This window comes from Podarcis liolepis (assembly GCF_965112155.1).
Source record: "Podarcis liolepis genome assembly, chromosome: 6".
In the NCBI taxonomy this organism is placed as follows: domain Eukaryota; kingdom Metazoa; phylum Chordata; class Lepidosauria; order Squamata; family Lacertidae; genus Podarcis; species Podarcis liolepis.
In genome coordinates, this window is record NC_139559.1 from 77,055,698 (window position 1) to 77,083,060 (window position 27,363).

At 44.5% G+C, this 27,363-nt stretch overlaps 1 protein-coding gene across 4 annotated transcripts in view; it reads left to right on the top strand.

The window, feature by feature from the left end:
- Positions 1-27,363, top strand: part of LOC310710335 (glyoxal reductase-like) — a 70,371-nt gene that overhangs the window by 12,474 nt on the left and 30,534 nt on the right. For 2 of the 4 annotated variants that reach the window (XM_083511235.1, XM_083511234.1), the window contains exons 2-4: positions 4,357-4,453; positions 6,336-6,584; positions 12,556-12,657. In XM_083511235.1, coding sequence (XP_083367361.1) covers positions 4,417-4,453; positions 6,336-6,584; positions 12,556-12,657 — 388 coding nt within the window. In that variant the 5' untranslated portion in view covers positions 4,357-4,416. The remainder of the gene's footprint in view (positions 1-4,356; positions 4,454-6,335; positions 6,585-12,555; positions 12,658-27,363) is intronic. The other 2 variants (XM_083511233.1, XM_083511232.1) reach the window with 1 other exon arrangement.

Sequence of the window (27,363 nt, forward strand, 5' to 3'; positions counted from 1 at the left end):
CATCTGCTTGAAAGGAAAGGGAGCTCAAGAATGAGATTGTGATTCCTTAGTACATTTGCAAATTAGTAAGAATTATAGCACAATCCTGTACATGTCTGCTTAAAACACTGAGTTCAGTTGGGCTTACTCCTACGTCTTTTTTTTGCTGTTCTGCATGGATACTCTCCCAAAATACTTGCATTTTCCTACATAAGGGATTGCAACTTTAAATCATAAAAATAGCTGTCCATGTGGCGAAGAAAAGCCAGAGACATTCAATGCCAATGGGTAGAAATGTATTTTGTAGACTGATGACACAGGTTTGCTAGCCTCTGCCTTAGAAATATGGTCTTCATCTATGTTTCAAATTTTGGGTGGACCTTTTTGCATAAGCATCTTGGTCCCTGGTCCAGGTCGGAAAGGTCAAATACTTGTGGATTCCAGTAATACCTTGTACCAAACCTCTGTGGAAAGAAGAAAGAGACCATTACTTTCAGGCAAGCTAGTTTGATAATGGGGTGGGAGGGAGCATTGTTTACTTACATTTTGCTCTGTTGTTGTTATAATTATATATTAAAATATAATAAAAATCATAGCTGTTTGCTCATCGAAATCACTTGAAAAGCTGTGAGAAGGAAAAGACTCCAGAAATAACGCTTTTCTCCTCTTGCATGAATGGTTTGGATAAAGGCTGGAAACCTGGCAGCCTACAGGCAGAATTCAATCCTCAGAAGGCTGTCAGCTGGTCCCTGCGGTGGTGTTCAGGATTCAGAGGCCATCCTCCCCCCGCCCCCAATACTGCCATTGCTGCAACATTTTCAATTAAGGTTTGGTGGCAATTATGTAATTTTCCAGTCTGTGTCTGCTGGCTGGTATATTAATTGTTAATTTGGAAGGGAGGTGAGGAGGAACTATCTGCCATCTGCAATATTAAATTTTTGGCTAGGCGATCCTCAGGGTCCCTTCCAGCTCTACAAATCTACGATTTGTTCATTTGTTTTATGATTTGTATGGATTTCACCAGAAGTGAAGCTGCTCATGAAGGTTTTCAGAAAGAGGCAGGTTCATTTGTTTGTTAGCCTGTTTCATGAAATTTTGCTGCAGCTTCCTGCAAATGTGGCTGTCTGTAAATATGATATCTGGAGTTACTAGCCATTTCCTTCGAGCATACTTAACACACCCAAAGAGCAGCGTTAACCAAGGATCCAGGTTCTTTTGCACACAGGAGTGGACTTTTGCAGAAGATCTGTGTGCCCTAAATTTTCTTACTGGACTCTATTATGCACGAAAGGCGTCTGAGCCCATTTGCAAGACCTCTGAATGAACTCCATTCATTTGGTGTGCTTGGAAGTGGCCATTCAGACACAAAGAGACACAATAGCTACAACCTAATTTCCTTGGCACCGACACCAGCTTATTAAAAGGGAAGAGTTTGTTATGAAAAAAAAAGTGTAGTAGCTTTTCTATGGTAGTTATATAATTCAACATTCCATTAATATCTCCATGGTGTAATTATATAAGCACATTCATTTCCTTACATGTCTGTAGTGTGTTGGTTCTGGATACTTCCCAGTGGCGTAGCGTGGGGGGTGCAGGGGGGGCCGGCCGCACCGGGCGCAACATCGGGGGGGGGCGCGCTTGCACTCGCAGCTCTCTGCCCCTACCTGGCTCACTCTCTCTCTCTCACTGCAGTGCTGGCTGTGCGAATCCGATCCAAGCCGCTGGGTCGCCGCCCACTGTGGAGGGGGTGAGTGCCAGGCGTGCGGTGCGGAGAGAGAGCGAGGGACTATCTGGGGGAGGGACAGTGCAGCGGCCGCCCAGCACAGCGCTGAGCGTGGGAGAGAACCACACCAGACCAGACCAGGCAACAGCAAGAAGAAGCTGGCAGCGGCGGCAGGTTAGGGGTTAGGGGGCGCAAATTACTTGCCTTGCCCCGGGTTAGGGGGCGGAAATTACTTGCCTTGCCCCGGGTGCTGACAACCCACGCTACGCCGCTGATACTTCCTAACTTCCTTGGTAACATTTAAATACAGTTGTAGCATATATCATTATATAGAAATACAATTTGTGCATTTTAATATGGAACACATCCTGTCAATGTTGAATTTGCTATTTTCCTGCTATTTTCCTCATTCTTAAGTTGTCATTGCAAGTAGTCATGATAAATAATGACATGAAGGCACAGTTGGCTAGATTGTTCAGAATGTAATAAAATAAATTACCAAAATGTAAGGCTAACCTGTACAAATATTTAATTGCTTAGAATGTATCATATTGATTGCCACTTCAGCACTTGACTATGACTTGGCTATGACCGTAGTGTTGGAATTCCAGGAAGACATGTTAGAATAAATAGTGTAAGGGTAGAAAAATGGTAAGTAATTAAATCTAAGGACCATGTAATTAGGAAGCAACACTATCCCAAGGAGGTCTCGGGCTAGCAAGGTCTCTCCTGCTAACTCCAGTGTTGAGGGTAGTTTTGTGTGCACAATGGATTCAAAGTGTATGTGTGTGTTATGGGTGGGACCAGTTGTGAAGTTGCTCCATCCATCTCTATGGGGGAAGTTCCAAAGTCTGGGAGGAGCCACCAAGAAGACCCTGTTCCATGGCCGTATCAAACATGTCTGTGAGGGTGGCGGGACTGAGATCTCAAAAATCGGGCAAGTTTCCCTAAGGGGATGTGGTTTTTCAGATAGCTTGGACCTAAGCTGTTTAGGGCTTTATAGGTCATAACCACCACTTTAAATAGTGTCCGGAAACGGACCAGTAGCCAGGGAGCTATTGTAGCAAGAGAGTTGCATGCTCCCTTGCATTTGTATATCTTTGCATTTGTTTTAAGACGTTTAGGGAAGTTTTTAATATTTAATTCTGTATTGTTTTTAACACTCGATTGGGAGCCGCCCAGAGTGGCTGGGGAAACTCAGCCAGATGGGCGGGGTATAAATAATAAATTCTTATTATTATAATTATAGTAAGACACTGGTTAAAGGGAAGAAAACAATTTTTTAAAAAAGACATGTTAGTAAACTATATAGCTGAGATATCTCATTTGCCCTCACTGCAGTATTTTACTTTTCAGCCTGCGGGAGGAGAGGGGAGATTACTTAATGCAAACTGCAGATGACTAAAAGCATTGTTAATACAGAGAAGGATCAGGAAACTATACAGAGTGAACTAAACAATCTCAGGAACTGGGGCAGTAGAACAAAATGTACTAAGGTTATGAGAACAAAATTAACCCACGTGACCGTCTCTCTGGGCTTGTTCAAATGGCGGAAAATATCTACATGATGGTGTATGTGGAAAATGATCATGGGGAGAATGATGTTTGAACTGGGCAGGGTACATGGTGAGCGACCAGCCATAGGCTTGATTGTAGCTGCTGCCAGGAAGAATGGAAGAGCCTTCGCAGTATGTGGTATTTTTCTATCACATTCAAGGGTGCAAGATTGCATGGAGAATTTCAGAAGCGCACGTGCAAGTTTTAGCATGTACTAAAAGACTGCAAGAAGATCAAACCTATCCATTCTTAAGGAAATCAGCCCTGAGTGCTCACTGGAAGGACAGATCGTGAAGCTGAGGCTCCAATACTTTGGCCACCTCATGAGAAGAGAAGACTCCCTGGAAAAGACCCTGATGTTGGGAAAGATTGAGGGCACAAGAAGAAGGGGACAGCCAAGGACGAGATGGTTGGACAGTGTTCTCAAAGCTAAGTCATAAGTTAGCATGAGTTTGACCAAACTGCGGGAGGCAGTGGAAGACAGGAGTGCCTGGTGTGCTCTGGTCCATGGGGTCATGAAGAGTCGGACACGTGTAAATGACTAAACAACAACAAAAATATATATAAGGCCCCACAGAACTAGCATATTGAATGGGTGAGCTTGGAAACTTAGTGTAGAGCTGACTGAAGGCTGAGAGTTGAGTGGGCTCTTCCTCGAGTTGTTGTGCTGGTAGGCAGATGGGCGGTAGGCAGGAAAAAACAGATATCCAGAAATTATGAGATAAACGCAGGCCCTGCTGTACCCACAAGGGTCCATGTTCTTTATCTTGCAGTCCACCTGCTAATTGCTCTTCCGGCTAATCCATTTCCTCTCCTGTTGGTTTGCGTACTGTGCAATATGCTTGCATATTGTCACCTTACCACCATGCAGCTAGGCTGCCAGGAACGTCATTCCCTATTCAGGACCCTTAAAATCACTTGCATTCTTGGGTTTGCAAACAATTTTTTCCTGCTCTTAAGAACCAGAGCATTGTATGTGTTTTGCAACGCTTTATGTTTTAAAAATACAAGTTTCTAGCTCTTATGATTGCAAAAGAGAGGTTCAAAATGTCACAATGACTTTCAGTTCCTTTTGTTTTTCCTTCCTTTGTTGACAGTTCTCAGCTGTTTGAAAACATGAATAATGAAAAAAGCATAAGTTTTGCAGAACTAACAAAATGGACGCACATCTGTGCAACAGAACTTGGATTTTTGGTAGGCGGAAGAAAACCTTAAAAACAGCACATGAGTTGAATTGGATACTTGCTACTATAATTTCATTTGCACTGTTGTTGGAAATGAATTGGCCGTGGCTCCTAGCCTGCCTGTCTGCTTGCCCGCTCCACTTTAGAGGCATGGGGTATGTGTAGGTTTTTCTGGTAAAAAAGATGTAACCCTACCCTCACTAGTTTTCTCTGTGCTTTATAGATAGATTCTTTGAATGAAACCATGCCTTCCCACAACTTGCTCATACTTCTAAACTTTCTAGGTTTGTAGTAGTAGATAGGTAGCCGTGTTGGTCTGCCATAGTCAAAATAAATTTTTTTTCCCCAGTAGCACCTTAAAGACCAACTAAGTTAGTTCTTGGTATGAGCTTTCGTGTGCATGCTCATACCAAGAACTAACTTAGTTGGTCTTTAAGGTGCTACTGGAAAATTTTTTTTTATTTTGACTATGGCAGACCAACACGGCTACCTATCTACTACGGTATCTGAAGAAGTGTGCATGCACACGAAAGCTCATACCAAGAACTAACTTAGTTGGTCTTTAAGGTGCTACTGGAAAAAAATTTTTTAGGTTTGTAGTGTTGTGGAAAACTAGACACTTTCAGTCTTTCTCATATGGGAGTGGTTTATACAGGCATGTTAATCATCAGGTGGTGATTTGTGTGTGTGAATGGATTGTCCACAGACCTAAAACTATAGATGGAACTGTCATGTCCGTCAGTGCAGCCCTGTTCAGGGAAGTTTTTAATGTGTGACATTTTGATGTATTTTTAATCTTTGTTGGAAGCCGCCCAGAGTGGCTGGCGAAACCCAGCCAGATGGGCGGGCTACAAATAATAAATTATTATTATTATAATGTCACCTCATTGGAATCTGTTGAAACACTCAGCTGCCAATCATCAACAGATGAGCAATTCAAATGAATTTTGCCCAGAGCATATCACAATTGCAGCATAGTTTGCCACAGAGAAAGCAAACCGCATGTTTCCTTCCTGCGTGGAAAGCAAAGGCCAGCAGAAGCTATTTGGGGTGGGTTGAGTTTATCTATCAGATCAGTCAAACTCAAAACTCTGTTGGATCCCTTTCACACAAACGTCTCACATGGAAAGGCACATCACGGGGTATGCCTTCTTAGCAGAAGCTGAATTTTCAGTGTAGGATGCAAAGAAAGTCATACATCAATACTACTAGATTTCATCTAGTAATGAGGCACCTTAGACCTGTTTTGACTGACAACATTCCACACTGCAAGCACAATCCATGTAAAATAAATTATTTCACACTTCCCAATGAAACCTGGAAACCACAGACAGGAAGCTAGACAGCTTTCATAGAGAATCGTCAGTTCCCTTGCAAAATTTGCAGGTTGTGAAGTGTGATGTAACTTAACAGCGGTGGTGACAGATGTGCCCCAAATAAAGAAATATAGGATTTTATCCCTGGGTATCAATTTTTAACTTGATCTGTTTTCATTTTATTTTCATTTCACTTGTTATATGTTGCATCCCAGCGATGTGGGCTTTTCCAGATTTTTTTTGTGTTGGAAAAAATTCTGGAATTGAGGTAATTGGCATGGGGGGGGGGAATCAGTGGCACCAGAAAATCTTATACGAGTGATCTGGTTTTTCATGTTTACTTTTACTTGCATTTAGTAAACAAAGCTAAAAACTCTCAGACTGCCAGGCTTGCCTAACAGTTATTTGCAGTTGGCCTCCTTTCATTCTTGCTGATGGACATATGCAATGGAAGATTTTCAGTGGGAAAAGAAAACACTGAAAATATTTCCACCCCACGTCACTGTTGCAGTGCTATTTGAAATACGAAAAGTGTATTCATAAAATAATGGAAATTTTGCCTTTTGTGTTTTCAAGGAACATCCCATTATGGTGGCTACTCCCATGACGCTGTGGTGTATGCGCTTCAGAAATGTGGCATTCGTCATATTGACACGGCAAAGAGATATGGCTGTGAATCGCTCCTGCAGAAGGCCATCAAGGAGAGTGGTGTAAAACGGGAGGATCTCTGGATAACTACCAAGCTCTGGCACACAGACTATGGCTATGAGAACACTAAACAAGCCTGCTTAGAGTCCTGCAAGAGACTTGGTGTTGAGTATCTAGGTATGGCATTTCTCCCCCTAATTCTCTTTGCAGTATCCTGTTAGGAAATCTGGATTAATATTTAGCATGTGCATTTCTTGCTCAGCTGGTGTCCTTGCAGCAAAATGCTTTTACCAAACCTCTTATATGAAACTTAGGCTTTTCATCATGGACAGGTTTCTTAGGCATGGCAAAGAGCTTAAGAGTGGGCTGTGGGATCATGCGCTGGTTCTTCACAGCCTCTCAAAGCTAATTCTTCATGTGTCCCTTAACTGTAAATATGCTAGAGAAGCATTAGTGATAGTGCTATTTTTCTAGGAGAAGAAGTGCTGAAACTCACCGTGAACGCCTTCCTTGTTCTCTTAGAGTAGCAATGGTGCCCACCTGAGAGGTGCCACAATGTTTTCCAGTGAGTTCCAGCTGAAAAAGCCCTGGTGATGGGTAAGACTAACCTGATTCCCACCATAACCAGCTCTTGAAGACAGCTAAGTGGGGGAACCCACTTAGCCTTAACCATTGTTGACATCAATGGTTGAGGCAGAAGGGAAGGATTCAGTCTGGGGGAATGTGTGTTCTGTGTCCAGTACCCAACCACTTTACCATGGTTAAGATATTGCCCCGGTTACATCAGCACTGGCTCCTAGTAAGAAAACTGGCAGTGTGTCATGACCCAGAATCCCGACACTTGTGTTTGTCTGCAATGCTGTTGCAATAGCTCTGCAGAACTAAGTTCACAATGACACAGCATCTCCTCTTCTTACTTCCTTAAATTTTGTTGTTGCTCTTTGAACACTTGCATTTTGTTTGGGGGATTTCTTCAAAGATGCCTCATCATCTTTGGATCTGCTGCTTCAGAAGTATTTCCATGCAAAAATATATCCACCCCCCCGGATGGCAGAAGTTGTCCTTGAGCCAGCTGCCCAATAGAACCTTGTGCCTTGATACCTGGTTTAAAACAGAGGCAGCCAATGTGATGTGGCTTGACTACAACTCCCAGTGCCCCTGACTATTGGCCATACTGGCTGGAGCTGATTGGAGATGTAGTCTAGCAACATTTGGAAGGCAGGTCTAAAGGCTTTCTGCTTGCACTTTCCCAGTTAAGGATGAACTGGTTTCCTCCCATCACCATTGCTTCAGGAGAAGTTACGGATGGCCACTTAACTTGTTGTTGTGTTTAAAAGTACAGTGTTCTTAATTGCTCTGTCCAACAATTGTGACCTACCTGCCACAGTAAAACTGTGTTTTCTGGTGGTTTGCAGTTCACATAGCCATGTGGTTTCAAAATAACTTGCCTTGCCAATCTGCCATCTCGGGCAACACAAGAGGCAAAAGCTACTGAAAAGTTCTCCCCAAGTCCCATTAGGATGAATAGGAGCTGCATAAAGATATGTTTATCCTCACTTGCTGTGCAATATGAACTGTGACTTACGCACCCCAGTGGCTTTGTAGATAGTGAGGGGGTGCCGCCTGCCCTTAGTTTGGATGCATCAGTGAGGTGCATTAAGGCATTACTGCATGCAAGCTCAAATGAGGTGCGTGACAAGTATTGAGGCACAGGATGCCTTTAAAAAACAGCTTCCTTCCCCCTCATAGTGTAGCCCTCTTCAAGCTGGGTTGTATTTTTTAATAGGACTCGCAACTCACCTTGCTTCCTCCCTTCCTGCTAGATCCCTTCCACTCCTATTCTTATCTTGGGAAATGGAAGAGAAGTAGCTGGCAGCAGAGGACATGAGAATGGATTAGGAGTGCCTCTGCAGGGACTCTCCTTGGCAGCACATGACACACGGTGCGCCTGATTTCTGACTACAAACCACATGATCCTTGGCAGCCAAGGAGAGACTTCCAAGGCGGAGGACTTTCAGGGGCAATTGGAGCAGGTGGGGGTATCTGCAGAAATTGGATTAAAAACAAACAAACAAACAAACACCAAATCTCCAATCATTTGAACTGTAAGATCTCAAGAATTCATTCATTGCTTACCTGTTAATTATCATAATGCACAATCTACCAGGGGATAATTCCTGAGCTAAAACGAGTGTCCACTTCAGCAAATTGGCAGCCTCCAGTTGTACATTTGTGCAGAAACCTTTTGATCTCGGTGGGGTTTGGAACAGGGATCATTTCCAAATTGTTGGTACAAAATGGCAGGCTGCACTAAGATGTCTCCTGTCTAACATTGAGCTGCTGTGACACCTGGGCCCATGCTGACTTTTGCAGGTTTTCTCATTTCCTGATTTTGCATTTGAGTTTTCCTAAAGAACTGTGACTGCATGCAAAAGCCATCTGCAGGTTTTGTGTCCAACTCACGACCAATTACAGTGTCTTGTATTTAGCTGTGGAACAGGGCTTTAACAGATACATTCCACTCATTACATTGTGTGTGTGTGTGTGGACTATGATTTTCACTTTTTCCGTATAAGAGTTATGTTCTGATGGTGAGCATCCTAACTGAATCAATATGAAATTGCAGAAATATAAAATCTCTGGCTTTGGCTTTAGAGGCTGCATGCTATGGGATTTGTTTGGAAAGTTCATTGCAGATAACTCTCCATCACTCTGACTATGGTCAGTGCTTTGCTGAATGTATAATCTGTTTTATTCTCTCCCATGTGTGTTTTGACTCACTTTCTGGTCTTTGTTAGCAGCTTCCCTTTTACTCTTTTGGGAATTCGGATGGAATTGCAAATATTAGTTCCACTCACAAGCATGCTGGTGACTGCTAACGATGCAAAGTCAGCCTTGCATTTTGAATGGAACTTTTTCTTCTAAGCTTTTACGACTCCCGGGAAACGCACAACAACAGAAAATTAATGAGATGGCCATTGACTTGCAATAGCAGAATTGGCTGTGTATCAAAATACCGTCTCAAAATACTGTATACATTGAGATGTGTTAGGTTATTTTGTGTTTTTGGCATTTGGTTCTGATTTGCCACAATGTAACATTAATTTGATCGCCTGTAGTGAGCAGAAGATGCGTGTCTGAATAATGTTGGCTTCCTTCTCACTTTTTGGTGCATAGCTGTTGTGTTGGGCTAAAAGCTACAGTACTTGCACAGTGAAATAGCATTTTTATTCTGCTGCATATAATACTGAGTCCAGAAAACACTTGAATCTTAAAGCTTAGTTTCAAATATATATATATATATATATATATATATATATTTTAAAAAACCACCCTGAATTCTGGGGTTGAAAACATGTGGATATGATCCTTCTAAGGCTTGATTTCAGTAGGAGAGTTAAACATAATTCCTACTGGGATCAGTGGGATTTACAGTTCAATCCGACGTGTATTTACCTGGAAATAAGTTCCACCTGAGTTCAGTGGATCATATTGCCACATATGCATAAGTATTGCAAAGTCGAGAATTGCTTAACTTTGTATAGAATCATGGTTTCCTTTTAAGGATTTTGGTTGGTTTGTATATTTATTTACTGTATTTTTATCCTGCTTTTCAGACAATTATTGCTCCGCAGAGAATAACCCACCTTTCAGGCTTTCAAAAGTGGCTTATAATAATAATAATAATAATAATTTATTATTTATACCCCGCCCATCTGGCTGGGCTTCCCCAGCCACTCTGGGCGGCTTCCAAAAGAATATTAAAATACTATAATACATCAAACATTAAAAGCTTCCCGAAACAGCAGTTGAAATAATACCTAAAAGGCAGCATTAAGAAGAACAAACAGAACAACATAGTGAACCCCGAAGGGCAACAAAAACAGCATATTAACCTGCAGCAGGACTCTTTTCAAAGCCTGTTCATAGCATAAAGCAGAATTGAAATTATTATTTTGGTCAGTGGTGCCAGAGCCAGTTCTCAGTTGACTTCCTGTACAGTGGTGCCTCACAAGACGAAATGAATTCGTTCCGCGAGTTTTTTCGTCTAGCGAATTTTTCGTCTTGCGAAGCACAGTGTCGGGAAAGTTTTGGAAAAGCTTCAAAAATCACCAAAGTCTTCAAAAACCTCAAAAAAGGCTACCACACTGCGTTCTATGAGTTGCTCCTCGAAGTCAAGTCGCAACTGTATTAACGGTGTTAAGAAAAAGGAAGCAAACTTGCAAGACGTTTCCGTCTTGCTAAGCAAGCCCATAGGGAAATTCGTCTTGCGAAGCAGCTCAAAAAACGCAAAACCCTTTCGTCTAGCGAGTTTTTCGTCTTGCGAGGCATTCGTCTTGCGGGGCACCACTGTACTCAGGTGTGCATCCTTTAGCTGTCCCTTAGCTGCTGTCAAGTCTGAACAGTAGCTGCGTGCATTTTTTTAATGTGCTCCCCTTTTATTTTAACAGTGGGATCGCTTATATTTGAATTATTCCTAAAGAGGAGTGCGGACACAGATATCCACACCATTCATTCTTGATGGAATGTATGCATATGTCATAATTGCTAGACATATGAGAGGGCAAAAAGTCAAGAGAAGTGGCCCCTCCTTTTTTTTTAAAGACAAAAAAATATATTTTTAATGCTGTTTGCTGAGGTTGCACATTAAGCCACTCCAAATGATGACTAGGCATTTGCTCACACTACTGCAGTGTCAGCAGCAGAACAGGATTCCATTCACTCCTCAGCTCAGTCCATCCATTTGTGCATGTGTCTTATTGCTATTAAAAGCATGATGGAACTCCTCCACCAGCGTGACTAATGGGCTGTTTTTCCTATCTGGCGGTTATGAACTTTGCCCATAAGAAACAATGCACTGAAAATCTCTGGTCATCTCATTTGGGCCTCTGTGATCACGTGGGTAGAGGACTAGATTTGGACCTTGAGTTCACCTGTAAATTGGGTAGGTGGCTTTGGTCAACCCTCAGACCTTCACCAGTGAAAAGAGAAAAATAATAACGATTTGCTCATAGCTGTTAGGGTGAGCAAGGTGTAAGACTTGTTAAACACTCTCCTATTTATTAATTTGAAAAGTCAGTTCCTGACATTCCATAACACGCTCCTGATGTTTCGCCATGCATTAACGTGACCACGAAATAGATCCCGTGATGGGGATTTTATTTATTAATTATTTCAACTGTTGGTATACTCCTTAATCACATCTGTCTCTAAGCAGTGTACAAAGTACCCAATACAATAAGATTAAAATGTGTTAAAGCTGGGTTCATGCTACAAAACGACCACAAAACTTTGGCACCAGCTGGGAGGTTATCTTCAGTTTTGGGATTCATAGTTAATGAAGCTCCCAAGAAGATTCCCGGTTTGTTTTTTTGCTGCCAGGTATTACAAGAAGATGGGGAGGGAGGGGTTTATAAGCATGTAATATGTTCACCTTGGGACATCCAAAGTTGTGTCGCTTTGTTGTATAAATACTGCACAAATTATGACAATCTCTGGTGTGCCGGTGCCTGAAAGGACTTCTAAGGAACCCAACAAACTTGATGCTTAAGATACTCTCTGTTCTGCTGAGGTGAAGAGCCTCTTTGTACAGTAATTGAGCATGTGATTTTTACTGCCAGTATACTTCCCCTCACTTGTATATATTCACCCTGCAAAATGCAACTTGAATGTATGCACTGAAAGAACCAATGACGACCAAGATGCAGCTTGCATGCAGAATCATGGAGGCACTGATTCGAGGAAGGATGAAAGCTCCACATATTGGAACAGGCCAGAGGTCTTGCAGTTCTCAGGGCTGCTAAGTCATTCTGCTTGGGATGTTGCAGTTTCTCAAGCTCAGCACAAAACTGCTTTTGTATACTGCTTTTTGTCTGTGGGGTGGCTGTGTCTTTGAGCAACTAGGAAACTGGGCTTACCTGCATATTAAGGCTGCTTCACTGGAACTGTTGCACTGAAATTGCATTAAAACTAGCAGAGGTTGCACCATTGGGTGTTTTGTACTAGAGGTTCACAGGTGGAGACTGCAACTCCCCAATCCAGCAGCTGATTTACGTTTTCATTGGGAGCTTTATGGTTCTTTAAAATAAGTTTGGTGTGATTTGTTCATGAAAAGCAACATTGGATTTTCTTTCTTTTTTCTTTCTAGATCTTTACTTGGTGCATTGGCCTGACACGCACATCCCCGGTAAAAGCAATCGAGAAGTCAGAGCAGAGACCTGGCGAGCCATGGAAGAGTTGTATGAGAAAGGTGGGGTGACTTTGATAGTTGCTGCTGATTTTTTTCACAGTTGCAAAAGTACAGAGAGTGTTACTGTTGGGATATCACGACACATAGAGGGGCATTTTCACCATCTTTTCCTCTCGGGATACACCGTATTTTTCGGCCCCATAGGGGGCACCGCCCCATAGGGGGCACCTAGGTTTTTTGGGGGGGGAAGAAAGAAAAAAAAATTTATTTCCCCCCAGGCGCGGGGCTGGCGCGGGGCTGGCGCGGGGGAAGCCCGAGCTTCCCCTGACCCCAGCCCCCAGAACAGCCTGCTATCCGCAAGCCTAGGGAGCCCGGCCCGAAGTCGCGCCGGTCTCCCCAGGCTTGCGGAGAGGTGCGCGAAGCCCGAGCGCGCTCTTCAGCGCGTCCCAGGACGTTGCGCCGGGCTCCGGATGGCTGCGCGGAGCTGGGCGAAGCCCGGGGCTGCAGGCAGCTCCGCACAGCCGTCGGGAGCCCAGCGCGACTTCGCGCAGGGCTCCCGAGGGCTGCGCAGAGCTTTCTGAAGCCTGGAGAGCAAGAGGGGTCGGTACGCACCAACCCCTCTCACTCTCCAGGCTTCAGCGAAAGCCTGCATTCGCCCCATAGGACGCACACACATTTCCCCTTCATTTTTGGAGGGGGAAAAGTGCGTCCTATAGGGCGAAAAATATGGTATCTTAGGGCAATCTGATGCATAGCTGTCAATGTTTCCCTTTTTTAAAGGGAAATTCCCTTATTCCGAATAGGATTCCTCGCAAGAAAAGGGAAAAGTTGACAGCTATGATCTGATGTCATTCATACCAGGCCTCGGAAGTGTCACAGAACAGTGCTCCACTCTGGAGTTTTGTTACCCTTTCCCTGCAATGCTTTTTAAACATCTGAACATTTAGCAATCCTGATGAACTTTGCTCCTTTCTTGGTCCAGTGAAGAAGAGGCCTAAAGATGGTCTTTTCAGAATAGGCCTCTATAAGATGGGGATGGTGGGAAAGAGAAGCAGCGTCGCTGTCCGGAGCTCTCTGGAAATGTCCAGTGGGGAGAAGGAGTGGGAAGAGATTGGGGATCGGAGGTGTCTGACGTGGGACAGGCCCAACACAGAGGGAAGTCGTGAGCAGGACCCACTGAAGGACTCTGACCCTGGAGTGGGACACAGCAGATTGGGAGGTGGTGACCTAGAGCCGAGGGGAAGGACCAAGTGGGTTATCAAGAGAACCGCCCACCTCAGTGTCATTGGATAACCCAAGTCTAGAGCCATAAATAAATCATGACACAGTGTAATATGTAATTTGTTGTTGTTCATCTGAGGTTGTACAGTGTATCTTGGGTTACATACGCTTCAGGTTACACACTCCGCTAACCCAGAAATAGTGCTTCAGGTTAAGAATTTAGCTTCAGGATAAGAACAGAAATCGTGCTCCGGCAGCGCGGCGGCAGCAGGAGGCCCCATTAGCTAAAGTGGTGCTTCAGGTTAAGAACAGTTTCAGGTTAAGAACGGACCTCCGGAATGCATTAAGTACTTAACCTGAGGTACCACTGTATTTACCTAATTTTAAGACCTGCCAAGGAACAGAGGTTTGTTATTATGTCTTCATATGTAAAAACACAGAATTCAAAGAGGGTGTTCTTTCTTTTTCCTATGACTGTAATAGGGGAGAGCAGAGTCTTGTCGTTGTTTTCAAATGGAATTGAATGCCAAAAAAAGGCTAGGCCGCTGAACTGAAGTAGCTTTGTGTCATGGCATCACACCTAAGTACTCTTGTTACAGTGGGTTTGTGGGTCTGGTTGCAGATTCTCAGAGCCTTACCAATACTGTTCAAAGCTGATACTAATTGGGACCAAGGTGCGCTTGTGGTGATGGTGGGGATATTATTGGTGTAACAATTTTCTGTTGGTGGTTTGGGGCAAGGGTTTTAGTTGACTGCCTGAACGAGGAATTGAAACTTGATTCTCTCTCCCCCCCCCCAGGTTAATTAACTTACAAAGCATCTCTTGGGAGATTTTTGAACTGAATCTCTCGCTTCCCCCCCCCAAACTCGTGCCCCTCTTCTCTACTGTTTCCTTCATCATGCGCATTAATTTAACTTGGCTGTTTATCTGCACCTAGGCCGAGCGAAATGTCAGGAATTAAAACTGTATGTTAGTCACATCCTCGATTTATCACCCCTGCATGAAACTTCATTACAGAACCTATGGATGCCGAACACAATTTCCACCCTAAGCGACATTATTTAAATTAACGTCACGTAAATCTCATTCCAATTAAAGTAGCCTTTCTGTCCTGAGTCTTCTGTTATCTGGTCCATCGGCTCCTGCATCCCACAAATCACCCCTTTTCTGCCTCAAGCAATGCAGAAATTTTGAACCTCTGGCCATGTGTTTCTGAAGTGATATGCAAATGTTAATAAATTTGGAGGTTTATAGGCAGTACCCCATGAGGGAAGAAATGATTAAATAATTTGCTTGCATGGTTAACCACTAAAGTTTCAGTTGACACTCAGATAATGCTTAATCATCCCTTTTGACTTATGGTCCTGGCCTGGGGTTTAGAAGCAGTTTTTTTAAATAGCATTGTTCCTTCTAATTGTTCATTTATTTTCCTCATCTGAGTGCTTGTGTAGCACTATGACCAAGCTTACATTCTAAACTTACTTACACCGGAGTAAGTCCTCTTTGACTTACAGTAGAACAACTTATGTGTACAGATACACAGGATTGTGCTGTAAGAAGATAAGCTGGGAAGAACTTATTTCAAGTCTTGCCCCAGCTGTAGACTCACTTGGTGAGCCATACTGTCCAAACAACCAACCACCTCATGCAGGCCCAGTTATATCCGCATTTTATTCAGTACCTCAAACAAGGATTCAAAACTTTTTCACTGACCCTTTGAAAGCATACTGTAGAAGTGTGAACAATTAGCAAAATTAAAACACGTGGAGTTAGGAAAAAGAACACTGGAAGATGAGGCATTTGATCAGGAGCAAAAATTACAAGACTGAGTGAAAGCAATGAAATGCGTTTATTAAATCTGCTTGTTCCCGCTTTCTAGGTTTTTTATTTTATTTTTTAAAAAGGCAGCAATAATCAACCACTATGGTTTATTACACAGTTGTTCTAGGAGTTTATTTTGATTGTCACAAAAACTGTGTTCTAAGCGTACGTTGTTGTTTTTTAAAGGGTTTTCCATTTGTTGATGCTCGAAAAGAATGGGGCATTCCCAGAACAGAATGAGAATGTGACTTAAGAGCCATAAAAGTTAATGGGAATGTTCTCTATAAAAGCTGCAATTCAAGCTATTTATAAGCGTCTCCCCTCGCGCCTGCCTGCTTGAGAAATTAGGGAAGATGGTCTTTGATAGCCTCTGAGGTTTTGGGATTTGTAATTTAAGCAATAGTTTAACCTTGGCGTGTAACAGCAGTGGCAGGAAGGAGGCAAACGGGGGAGGGACTTTAACCTCCCTCCACTCTGGTGTCCTTATAGCTAAGGCGCCTTTCTTGGACCATCAAGTCTGGTGAGTGGCCCAAACATGAACTTCCCTGCCTGCCCCTCAACCTCAAAAAGGTACCATTGGTGACTTTTTGAGTACAGTGGAACCTCAGGTTGCAAACATGATCCGTGTGGAAGGCACGTTCGCAACCCGAAGCGTTTGCAACCCACAGCGCTGTGCGCACACGCGTGACGCAATTTAGTGTTTCTGCGCATGCGCGAGCGCCGAAACTCGGAAGTAACCCATTCCGGTACTTCCTGGTTCGGCTCGGTCCGTAACCCGAAAACACGCAACCCGCAGCGTTCACAACCCGAGGTATGACTGTACTGTACTCTCAGTGTTGGGCTACAAACCCACAGCCGCTGTTGGAGCTGCTCACTGTTGATGGGTTGTTGCAGAGAGAAAAACAGCAGGAATATAATCCAAAGGTTGCCCTATGGACATGGCTGCTGGGTTCTATTAATTGATTTTGTGGATTCTGACTACAGTGGTGCCTCGCAAGACGAAAAGAAAAGAATCCGTTCTGTGATTCTCTTCGTCTAGCGGTTTTTTCGTCTTGCGAAGCAAGCCCATTGACGGATTAGTGGATTAGCGCTATTAGCGGCTTTTAGCGGCTTTTAGCGGCTTTTAGCGGCTTATCGGTTTATCGGATCAGCTGATAAGCGGCTTAGCGGCTTAGAAAAAGGGGGGGGGGAACCCCGCAGGAACTCGCAAGACATTTTCGTCTTGCGAAGCAAGCCAATAGGAGATTCGTTTTGCGAAGCACCTCCAAAACGGAAAACTCTTTCGTCTAGCGAGTTTTCCATCTTGCGAGGCATTCGCCTTGCGGGGCACCACTGTATTTAGACAGGCTTGCACATTTGCTGGAAGACTGGGCTGTAAATACCCGCAATAAACAGCAACAACTTGTGCTTTAATTTCTCGGCCGCTGTTGGGCGAGGGCGGTTTGGTATGGAAAGAGTTTCCTTGAGGTGCAGGCTGGTGAGATAGGCCAGTTTACTTTGAGTTGTCCTGTGTCCCCATTGTGGACGGGGCTGGGGTGGGGCGAAGTTTCATTTGATGCATGTCCCATTTCCTCTCCTGGGTCAGGAGGGCAAGGGACTGGCAGGGGAGGCTGCAGATGCTCATAAAAAAATTGATTTGAGCAGCCCAACTTATTTTGGAATTGAGCAATGGATGCTCGCTCATTCCTGTGAGGGAGCAGGGGCTTTTTTTTGCCACAGGACTAACTTTTGAATTCCTTTCACCTTTCTTTTTTAAAGTAACAGTACAATAGAGATTCATGTAGGTCAGAGCTTCCTCCTGTGGTTGGAGGTGGCTTATGAGTGATATCCGCTGCACCACACCCCGTTTGATCAGATAAGGGATGCTGTATGATGGTATCTCTTCAAGAAAACAAACTCAAGTCTCACGTGGCATTCATTTAAACAGTAATGATTTGCAAAGCAGCTTTTAAGAAGCATGACATGAAGCTACACATTTTTGTAAGCAAAGATGCAGGCAATTAATTAAAAGATTTCTGCACAACTTTTCAGTGCGAATTGTCCAGTTGGCACCTTTTACAATAATGGATTTTTTTAAAAAAAATACTTTTTATTTTTTAAAAAACAAGTTCTCTATACAGTAGACATCTCATTTTCCTTCAACTGATTGCTTGTATAATCTCTCCCTTTCTACAGGAGTTATGCCGCTGCCTAATGTGAAATATCTCATAGTATATACACTACACTACACTACACTACACTACACTATATATCATCATAGTAGACCTAGGAAAAAGTTCACTTTGCACTCTTGATTCTCCCTTTGCAGGCAAAATTCAACACTTTCTCACTTTGGTGACTTTTTCTGTTGCCATTGAGAACCCCTCTTTCTGCTGGAAGTTTCCTTACGCAGTCCCGCAAATTGAAATCGTGTGACAAATTTGATTTGCATGACTTCTTGTGTGACATGAATGTTTACAGTTGCATACAATGCAAAAATTCACTCAGTGTACACACACACACACACACACACACAAAATCCCCATCTCAGGAAAGGCTACACCTGTTGAATGCCTGCCTATTCTTCATTTTGATACAGAGCCTGTGCCAGGAGAAAAGTAATGACTCACAAATTCAAAGTTTGTTTCTGCAGCATGTTTTGCTTTGGCCTGCGATGAGGGAGGCATCATCGCCTAAGGAAATTGTTAAGAGAAGGTAAAAGTTCTAAAAAGTGTTTTGATGTCTGAACTTAGTACAGTTAAGCCTTGAAAGCTTTGATAAAAACACCCATGTCAGTGTTCAAGAGAGATAAGGCAAGCTATTGTAATCAAACAAAGCTCGGGTGCTGAGACCATTTATATACAAATCTTTGCTGGTAAGAGATCAGCTTGTCCATCTTACTCTGAAGGTCCCCTCCTCCTTTTTCTTTTTAATCTTCACATGGAGTTTGTTTTGAAGCTTTTTCTGGCAAGAAAATGCAGCGTGGCAGCGTTCAAAGTGTTCAGCCTCGTTTCCTGCTAGGCTGACCCAAGGAGGTGGTGAGGGCAGGCAATTTGATGGACTCCTAAACTCATCGCAGTGGAGCTGCCTTTCCTACTTGTCGTGGAACACCCTGGAAATTTGGGTGCAGTCTGGGAGAAATTGTGATTTGCACGCTCCCACCTCTTCCAAGAGGCCTGCTGAGCGTGTCATGACTGAGAAACCCCCAAATTAGTTAGTTAACAAATCTGATTTCTTGAAATGGCATGTGGCCAGCAGGGGGAACATCATGGGAGGTCTGTTTCCAGATGTCCTGCCCCTTGTGCTTGGAGGCCTTGCAAGTTGCTCCAGGAAAGGGACCCTGAGCAACATCAGGGGAGGGGAGCTCTTGGGACCAAGGTGAAACCATAAATTATTTTTAGTTTTTTGTTATTTTTGTTATTGGATGCTGGGTGTTTTACTGTTGTTTATGTAATCTTGTTATACTTACAGTTCTGAAAAAATTTTTTGTATGTTATAATATTTGCCTCTGTGATTTGCTATGTCATTAGCAAATTCTTTTTGCAGTTGGTTTTCAAATGTACTGTTGTAACCCCCTTTGAGCATTTGTGGGGGGGGGGGTAGAAAAGCAACATAAAAAAAGAATGAATGAATGTCCACTAGCTTGGGGTTAACCTCCGCCGCCCCTTTGGATTTTTTTGAACATGAGCAAAATACAGTGGACAATCGGGCTGCAAACATGATCCGCGCGGGATGCACGTTCGCAACCCGCAATATCTGCAACCCACAGCGGCACATCTGTGCACGTGCGGGTTGCAATTTGGCGCGTATGCGCAAAGCGCAATTTAGCACTTCTGCGCATGTGCGACCGCCAAAACCTGGAAGCAACCCGTTCTGGTACTTCCTGGTTTCACGGCCCGCAACCCGAAAAAACATAACCTTAAGTGTCTGTAACCCGAGGTACGACTGTATATCCATGACGGCTCTAGCTCCACGTATTTTTAAAAGTTTTTCACCTTTGTATAAATGGGCTACCTTGGAAGGTGGCGGACTCTCCTTCATTGGAGCTTTTTAGGCAGAGGTTGGGTGGCCATCTGTCATGGATGCATTGCAGGGCGTTGGACCAGATGCCCTGCGGGGTCCTTTCCAACGCTACAATTCTGAGTTCATGAGCCCTAGAACTGTCAGTGAGCTTCATGGCTCAGTGGGGATTTGAAAGATAGGCCCAAGCTTCAGTTGATTGATTTTAATATCATTCCCGCATTTCAAACAATTATGATGTTGGCTCGAGAGCGTCTTTAACATGAGTCTGTCAGTCACTAGAGTTTCCAGATTGCAGCCAAAATATTGCAGCCTGCCTGCAACTGCATACCTGATGCAGCCTGTCCTTCTCTCCCTGGTCCCCTTCCCTATCTTCTTTTTCTGGCCCTCTGGAGCAAGCAGAACTCTCATTCTGCCCTGCAGCGGGTCAGAGTGGGTGACGGGATGGGGAAAAGAGCAAGCTGGAAGAATCCATGTCTGCATCTCTTTCATGCCCGTGAGGCAATTTGAACAATCAGAAGAGCAATTGAGAGCATGCCCCAGCAGCCCAATCCGTACAGGAATTTGCTTGAAACTGCTTTTAATATTGTGCATTTAAATTACTATAACATGACCTGGGACCCTATTGTGATGGGTGGGTATTATTATTAGTATTTAGTAAAGCTAGTCATAAAAGTTGCCAAAGGCTATTCTCTAAAAGGCTGTTTTGAGATGTGAAACACAGCAGCACGTGTACGTTTCAACTTCCTCTTTGACAGAAAAGGAAGCTGATTTGGTATTTTGAAAAACAGATTGAGTAAACGGCCATCAAATGATGGAATGACTGCATTTATATACCTCCTTCCTGCCATGGTACCTATGGCCGTTTACAGTTTTTACAACAAATTGTCCAAAATATAGACCAGCAGAGTTGTCTGAGCTGATAGTTGTGTCTGGAACTGATGGTATGTCCTCTCTGGCCTAGGCTTCCTCACTTCTGCTTTTCTTCAGGCCACACAGGTATATTTTAGACTGCCCCAACAGTTCTCAGACACATTTAATGGTATGCGCTCCCTGGCTTGCACTTCCTCACCGGCCCTGTTACTGCTTCGCTGAAACCAAGTCCACCCGAAAGTAAAAAGGTAAAGGGACCCCTGACCATTAGGTCCAGTCGCGGCCGACTCTGGGGTTGCGGCGCTCATCTTGTTTTATTGGCCGAAGGAGCCAGCGTACAGCTTCCGGGTCATGTGGCCAGCATGACTAAGCCACTTCTTGCGAACCAGAGCAGCGCACAGAAACGCCGTTTACCTTCCCGCCGGAGTGGTTCCTATTTATCTACTTGCACTTTGATGTGCTTTCGAACTGCAAGGTTGGCAGGAGCAGGGACCGAGCAACGGGAGCTCACCCCGTCGAAAGTACATAAGTTCTAAACCACTGAATGTTACAGAATGCTGGTGTGCTGATAATCCATCAGTGATATTGTTACACACGTGGTGACCATTTTGCACATTTCCTGGCCCACTCATGTGTTGGCGGAGCACGCAAAAGCCCTGTCCCGTTCTGCCCTGCCCCCTTTCCGTCCCCCTGTTCTGCCCCTGTTCTGCCCTCTTCCGGCTCCGAAAGGACTTGGGTGTTGGCGGTCACACATCAATTGGATGTGCGCAGAAAGGCCACTGCCTGCACTCTCCTCGCTTTCCTGGTTGGTTCCAGACGTAGTAGCAATGGAAACGTGCTGTGTCTTCGATAACATAAATGGACGCAGAGACATAGCTTCAAGTTGCAGAACTGCTAACCCATATCAAATCCACGGGGAGAAATATTGCAGTCTCTTGCCACCAGCCTGCCCATTGTGTACTAACAGCAACGCTGCAGTTTCTCACACGCAATTCTTAAGCACTCAACTTAAAAAAAGAAGTTTTTATTTATACTCACCAGGCTTATACATTTCACTAGTTTTACAATCATTTTCACATTTCAAAGTTTGACTTCCTTCCCCCCTTTCTGCAGTTCCTTAAATTAATTTTTAAAAATACCTTCTGCATATGCAAATTCATTTAATCTGCTCATTTAATTATCTACTTTAAATATATACTCTTATGAAACTGCTGGTTTTTAAGTAATCCTGCCAACATTTTTATCCGTTTGCAATTTGTCTGTAAATATTCAATAAACCATTTCTATTCTTTTATGAAAAGTTTGTTATGTTGATTTATAATTCTTCCGATAAGTTTTGCACATTTCTGCATATTTCATATGTTTTATATCTGTTCTTCCTTTGCTGGGTCTTCTGCTTCTTTCCATTTTGGAGCGAGTAACCTTCTTACCGCTGTAGTCGCATAAAAATGAATAAACCAGAAACTTTTCATTTGGGAATTATAGGGACAGAACTACCAGAATTGTATAGAAATTTAAGCGCTTATCTTGTGCCCATCCCTGCCAGTTCAGGGGACCATCCACAGCCATCAGAAGAACATTAACATTATTTTGTCAAATCACCGACTTCAGGCACTTTCAAACAAAACCATTGTGATAAATCCATTAACGGCAACCTCATAACAAAGCACAATCAGTCTCTGTTAATAGAGTGATCCTGCAGGGATATTTTTGAAGTCCCAAATAAATCACTCCAAAGGTGGCCTGAAGTTGTATATTCAATACTTGACTTGCACGTATATTGATGTAACTCCAATTTCATGGTCTCCGCTGTTGGAAAACTCTGCAGGAAGCCGGTCATATTTGGAAAGAGGCTGCTTAATTGCCCCCCTTTCCCCAAGAATAATACCCATTAAATCAAATAAGAAATGAGTAGGTGAACATAAATCGTCATGTAAACCTAATTAATTTGTAAGACCTGCATATTATCCTCCTTTGATATATCAGTATGCAGTGCTTTCCCCCCTTGAACATAGAGCTTCTCAACTTTGATGATAAAGTATTTTGTTTTCCTGATAAAAGATGGGTTATGTACTACAAACCTCATAAAAATGAATCTAAATTAAGCTCTTAAAAACAACACCTTAATATTTAGATAGAGGTTCCAAATAGATCTTCAGCTCCAAATGACTGATCTCCCTGATAGTAGACAGCTAGGTACTTGTATTTTTGGAAGCATAGAAATCATCAGTATTCTTGGATACTTGCTAAAAAGAAAATTACCGTATTTTTCGCTCTATAAGACGCACCAGACCACAAGACACACCTAGTTTTTGGAGGAGGAAAACAAGGAAAAAAATGTTCTGAATCTCAGAAGCCAGAACAGCAAGAGGGATCGCTGCGCAGTGAAAGCAGCAATCCCTCTTGCTGTTCTGGCTTCTGTGATAGCTAAACAGCCTGCATTCACTCCATAAGACGCACACACATTTCCCCTTACTTTTTAGGAGGGAGAAAGTGAGTCTTGTAGAGCAAGAAATACGGTAGTTGTTTTTATTAGATATTACCAAGTCTTCTCTAACACAAATGAATCAAAATCTCCTTAGTAGGACCACTGTTATATAGGTACATATGAAATATTATCACTGAGTTGTTTCACAACAGCAGCTTTGTCTAAAATGTTGATGGGAGCAATTCTAAGGACTGAATGAACTAGAACAGGGTGATATTGACACAATTTATCCAGAAAGAAACAGTTGCCTTTACAATAGATCAGGGTTTTCCAGACTTGAGTCGCCAGCTGGTTTTGCACTACAATTCCCATAATCCCTGACCATTGGTCCTGCTAGCTAGGGATTATGGGAGTTGTAGTTGTCAAATCAGATGGGGACCCAAGTTTGGGAAACCCTGCAATAGATTATCTCTGCATGCCTGCATACATGAAGATTGCACATGCATGGGCTCTATGCATAGTCAGGATTCGACATCAGCATTTGAAGCTGTTAATGGAGTCGGTTTGGTGTTAACCATGTTTAAAGTTGTTCCCAACACAATCATTAACCGTGGATAAGGCTGACATTGGTTGCAGGTGAGACAGGCAACTCTAGGACCTACATCAAATGCCTTAAATGTGTTTCTGTACCAATGCACCTTTGCTATTTCCGTCTTGATCTTCCTCCTTTCTTCCTGCCCTGATTTTCTTTGTGCATTTGGCTAACTTGGTAACTTGTTCTTATGTCACACTGGGGTTTTGAAGATTCAGCCCAAATAAATGTGGCCTGGAGGGGGAGATGCAGTATCCATCAACCATTTCCCCCATCCAATTCCCATTCAAGTTTTTTCATGTGATACCATAATTGTGAGGGATGGTGTAAGGAAATTAAAATCTTTCCGCAAGCTGTGAAATCCATCTGGGTTGGTAGAGCATGAGACTCTCAATCTCACAGTCGTGGGTTCAAGCCTCATGTCGGGCAAAATATTCCTGCATTTCAGGGGGTTGGACTAGATGACCCTTATGGCCCCTTCCAACTCTACGCTTCCATGAAACCAGTCCTGTGCCCACACTGAGCACTACAAACCTCATTTTGCTTGGGTCTGGGGAGGCTGGAACCAGTTGCATTCTTGACATAATGGAAAGCAAACTTGGGAAACCCAGCTTGAAACCAAACAAATGAGAAACTAGCGGCTTAAAAAAGGATGGAGATGTAACTATTATCTTTCATTAAGAAACCTGAAACTAAAATGAGCAGACCACTGGAAAATAATCTGCTTTGGGGAATTAAACTCTGAACTTAGAGCAGGGCAGTGATCTACCAGCAACCCACACTTTAAAATACATTTGTATCTTTTGCGGTTCTCATTGCCAGCTCTTGTGAGTTCTTTCATTCTTCAAGTCAACGTCAATTAAAATTTTCAATACAAAGTGGAACATCTTTCCCCATTCCCTTTCATATTACAATTGGAAGTTCCAGGCTTCTTTTGAAATATTGATTTATTAGTTGTGTGGACCATGGTGAATCTATTTACTTGTTTTCTCTTCCACCATAGGCCTCAACTCTGGGAGCTTGACCTGCTCTCGCAGATTAAATTCAAATTATGCAAACTGCTGCGTCGTGGGTTGTAACCCAATTAACAGGACACATATTGAGCACATGATCGTTAGTTTAAATGAAAGTTGTCAAACAGCCCGGTGCTCAAGATTAACGGGTCTACTATCCAAATGCCTTTTGGAAGCCAAGAATTAGGACATCTCCATCTCCCCCCGGGTTTTGTACAGCATTGTCTTTCAGCCTGCCCTTCGCTTGGCTCTTTGTGTTGCTGGGACCGAAGCGAAATTAAGTCTCACTTTAGATTATAAGCTCCTCTGGGTAGGAACCTGTAAAGGGCAGTTTAATTAAAAGTGCTGATATTAACACAACTGTGTAAAAAGCCACATTGCAAAGATTTCCTTTGCTGTCTATTAAAATACTAATTTTTAGAAGCTGGAGTGCCGTTGACGGCATGCAGTTGTGTCTAAACTAAGGATCACAAGTGCACATTGGCAGGTGAAGTTTCTGAATTTCTAAACACTTGAAAAAATACCAGCAAATGTTGACGGTCACCTGTATGAGGTTTTTTGTCATTTGTCAGCATACGTCTGACAACAGAGGTGTAGTGGATGCTGTGCAATAGGCAGTGAGGGTCCATATATAACATGCAGAACTAGGGCTGGGTGATATCAGCTTTTCAACATTGTGATGTATCACCAGTGTATAGCGATACACTGCAGTCTTGGAAAGGAAGGAGCACCAACCGTGTAAGGTGCCGGGGCGAAACCGCCGCAGTTCCCTCCGGTGTGTGGTGCATGGAGGGAGGAGCAAGGAGCATCAGCCCCGGCTCTGCGAGGTGCTGGGGTGACACTGCTGCCACTCCCACTGCCGCCAGCGCCCGTCGCAGGGAGGAAGGAGGCAGCTGGAGAAGGAAGGTTAGGTGCTGGGCAGCAGGCAAGCACCACCTATGATATACCGCAGGGTAAAGGCACCATTGTGCTCTGGCCCTCAAACTGGTCCTGGATGATGATGATGATGATAATAATAATAATAATAATAATAATAATAATAATAATAATAATTTATTATTTATAACCCGCCCATCTGGCTGAGTTTCCCCAGCCACTCTGGGCGGCTTCCAATCAAGTGTTAAAAACAATACAGCATTAAATATTAAAAACTTCCCTAATTAGGGCTGCCTTCAGATGTCTTTTATAAAGAAGATAGCTGCTTATTTCCTTCACATCTGAAGGGAGGGCGTTCCACAGGGTGGGCGCCACTACCAAGAAGGCCCTCTGTCTGGTTCCCTGTAACCTCACTTCTCGCAATGAGGGAACTGCCAGAAGGCCCTCGGCGCTGGATCTCAGTGTCCGGGCTGAACGATGGGGGTGGAGACGCTCCTTCAGGTATACAGCACCGAGGCTGTTTAGGGCAGTGTTTCCCAACCACTGTTCCGCGGCACAATAGTGTGCCGCGAGATGTTGCCTGGTGTGCCGCGGGAAAAATTAAAAAATTCGAAAGATTTTTTTTTTTAAAGTCAAATTTTCGATTGGGGCGCCGTCACTAGATGACCCCTGGGGTTCCCTCCCTCCCTCCCGCTCTGCGCCTCCCTCCTCCTCCTCCGGGGAGGCCCTTCCTGGCTCTCGGCCAAGGCTTGGCGGCTGCCACTCACTCACTCGCTCGCCCACCCGTCCCTCCATCCCTGCACCCGGCCTCTCCCCCTTCGTCCCCGGCGCGGGGGCTGCTGGGATCCGTAGTCCCCTCGCCCTTGGGCTCCGCGCCCGCGCGGGGTGCGCGAACTGTGTTTCCCAGCGTGGCCTGGCGGGCCGGGCGTTTTGTTTGAAGTGCTCTTCTCCCGGCCATGGAATGAGCGTAGCGGCGGCGGCCGGGTGGGCAGGGGCTCTTCCGCGCAGACCCCGCGCAGCCTGCCTGCGCCCCCGCGGAGATCGGGCGGCAGGATGGAGCCCGGGGATCCCCGCGGAGGCGGAGCGGCGGAGGCGGAGGCTGCCCCCCAGGTAGGGCTGCATCGGGGGGGGGGGTTATTTTTGCAATGCTGCATCCACGCCGGAGGGGACGCATCGGACTGCAGGGAGACCCCTTGGCGGGCGTGCAAGGCAATGCATGCGTGCAGGCGTTGCATGGAGTGCAGTGCAATGCAATGGCAACGCGGCGCCCTGCATGCATGCATGCAACTTCCACCGGCGCTCTGGACTTGGCAGGTGAGGGGGGTCCCCAGTGGGCGGCAGAGAGAGCCGGGAGGGTGAAGGGGAGCCGGGGGGGAGCAGCGCTGCTCCCCGAGCCGAGCCCGGGGGGAAACTTCGGCGTCGTAGCGCCGGGTGTTGGAAGTGGAGGCTGGCGGGGGCCCCTGCAAAACCTGGTCGCCTCTCATATATTTCGTGCATTGCATTCATCGCCCGCTTTCTCCTCCAAGGAGCTCCCGGGGGCGCGCGTGGTTCTCCCTGTGTTATCCTCGCAACAACAGCCCTGCGAGGTGGGTCAGGCGAGTGGCCCAAGGGAGCACCCAGGGATTGTCCTGGCCAGGTGGGGTGATTTGAACCCTGCTCTCTGCCCGGTCTTCGTCCTCATTTAGCCCCCACATGTGCATGACTGTGCATGACTGAGGTTTTCCCCCCTCGTCTTGGCTATGGTGTGAGTCTATGCTGTTAATTAATGGGGTTCTGCCTTCGGAGAAGATGAGCCAGCCCTCAAGGAGGTGATTATGTAATTTGCTAGCAATTCATGTCCCTCCTGGCGTGACGCTGTGCACTGACGTCACAGGGCTGTAATGGTGGTGTGCCTCGAGATTTTTTTTCATGAAACAAGTGTGCCTTTGCCCAAAAAAGGTTG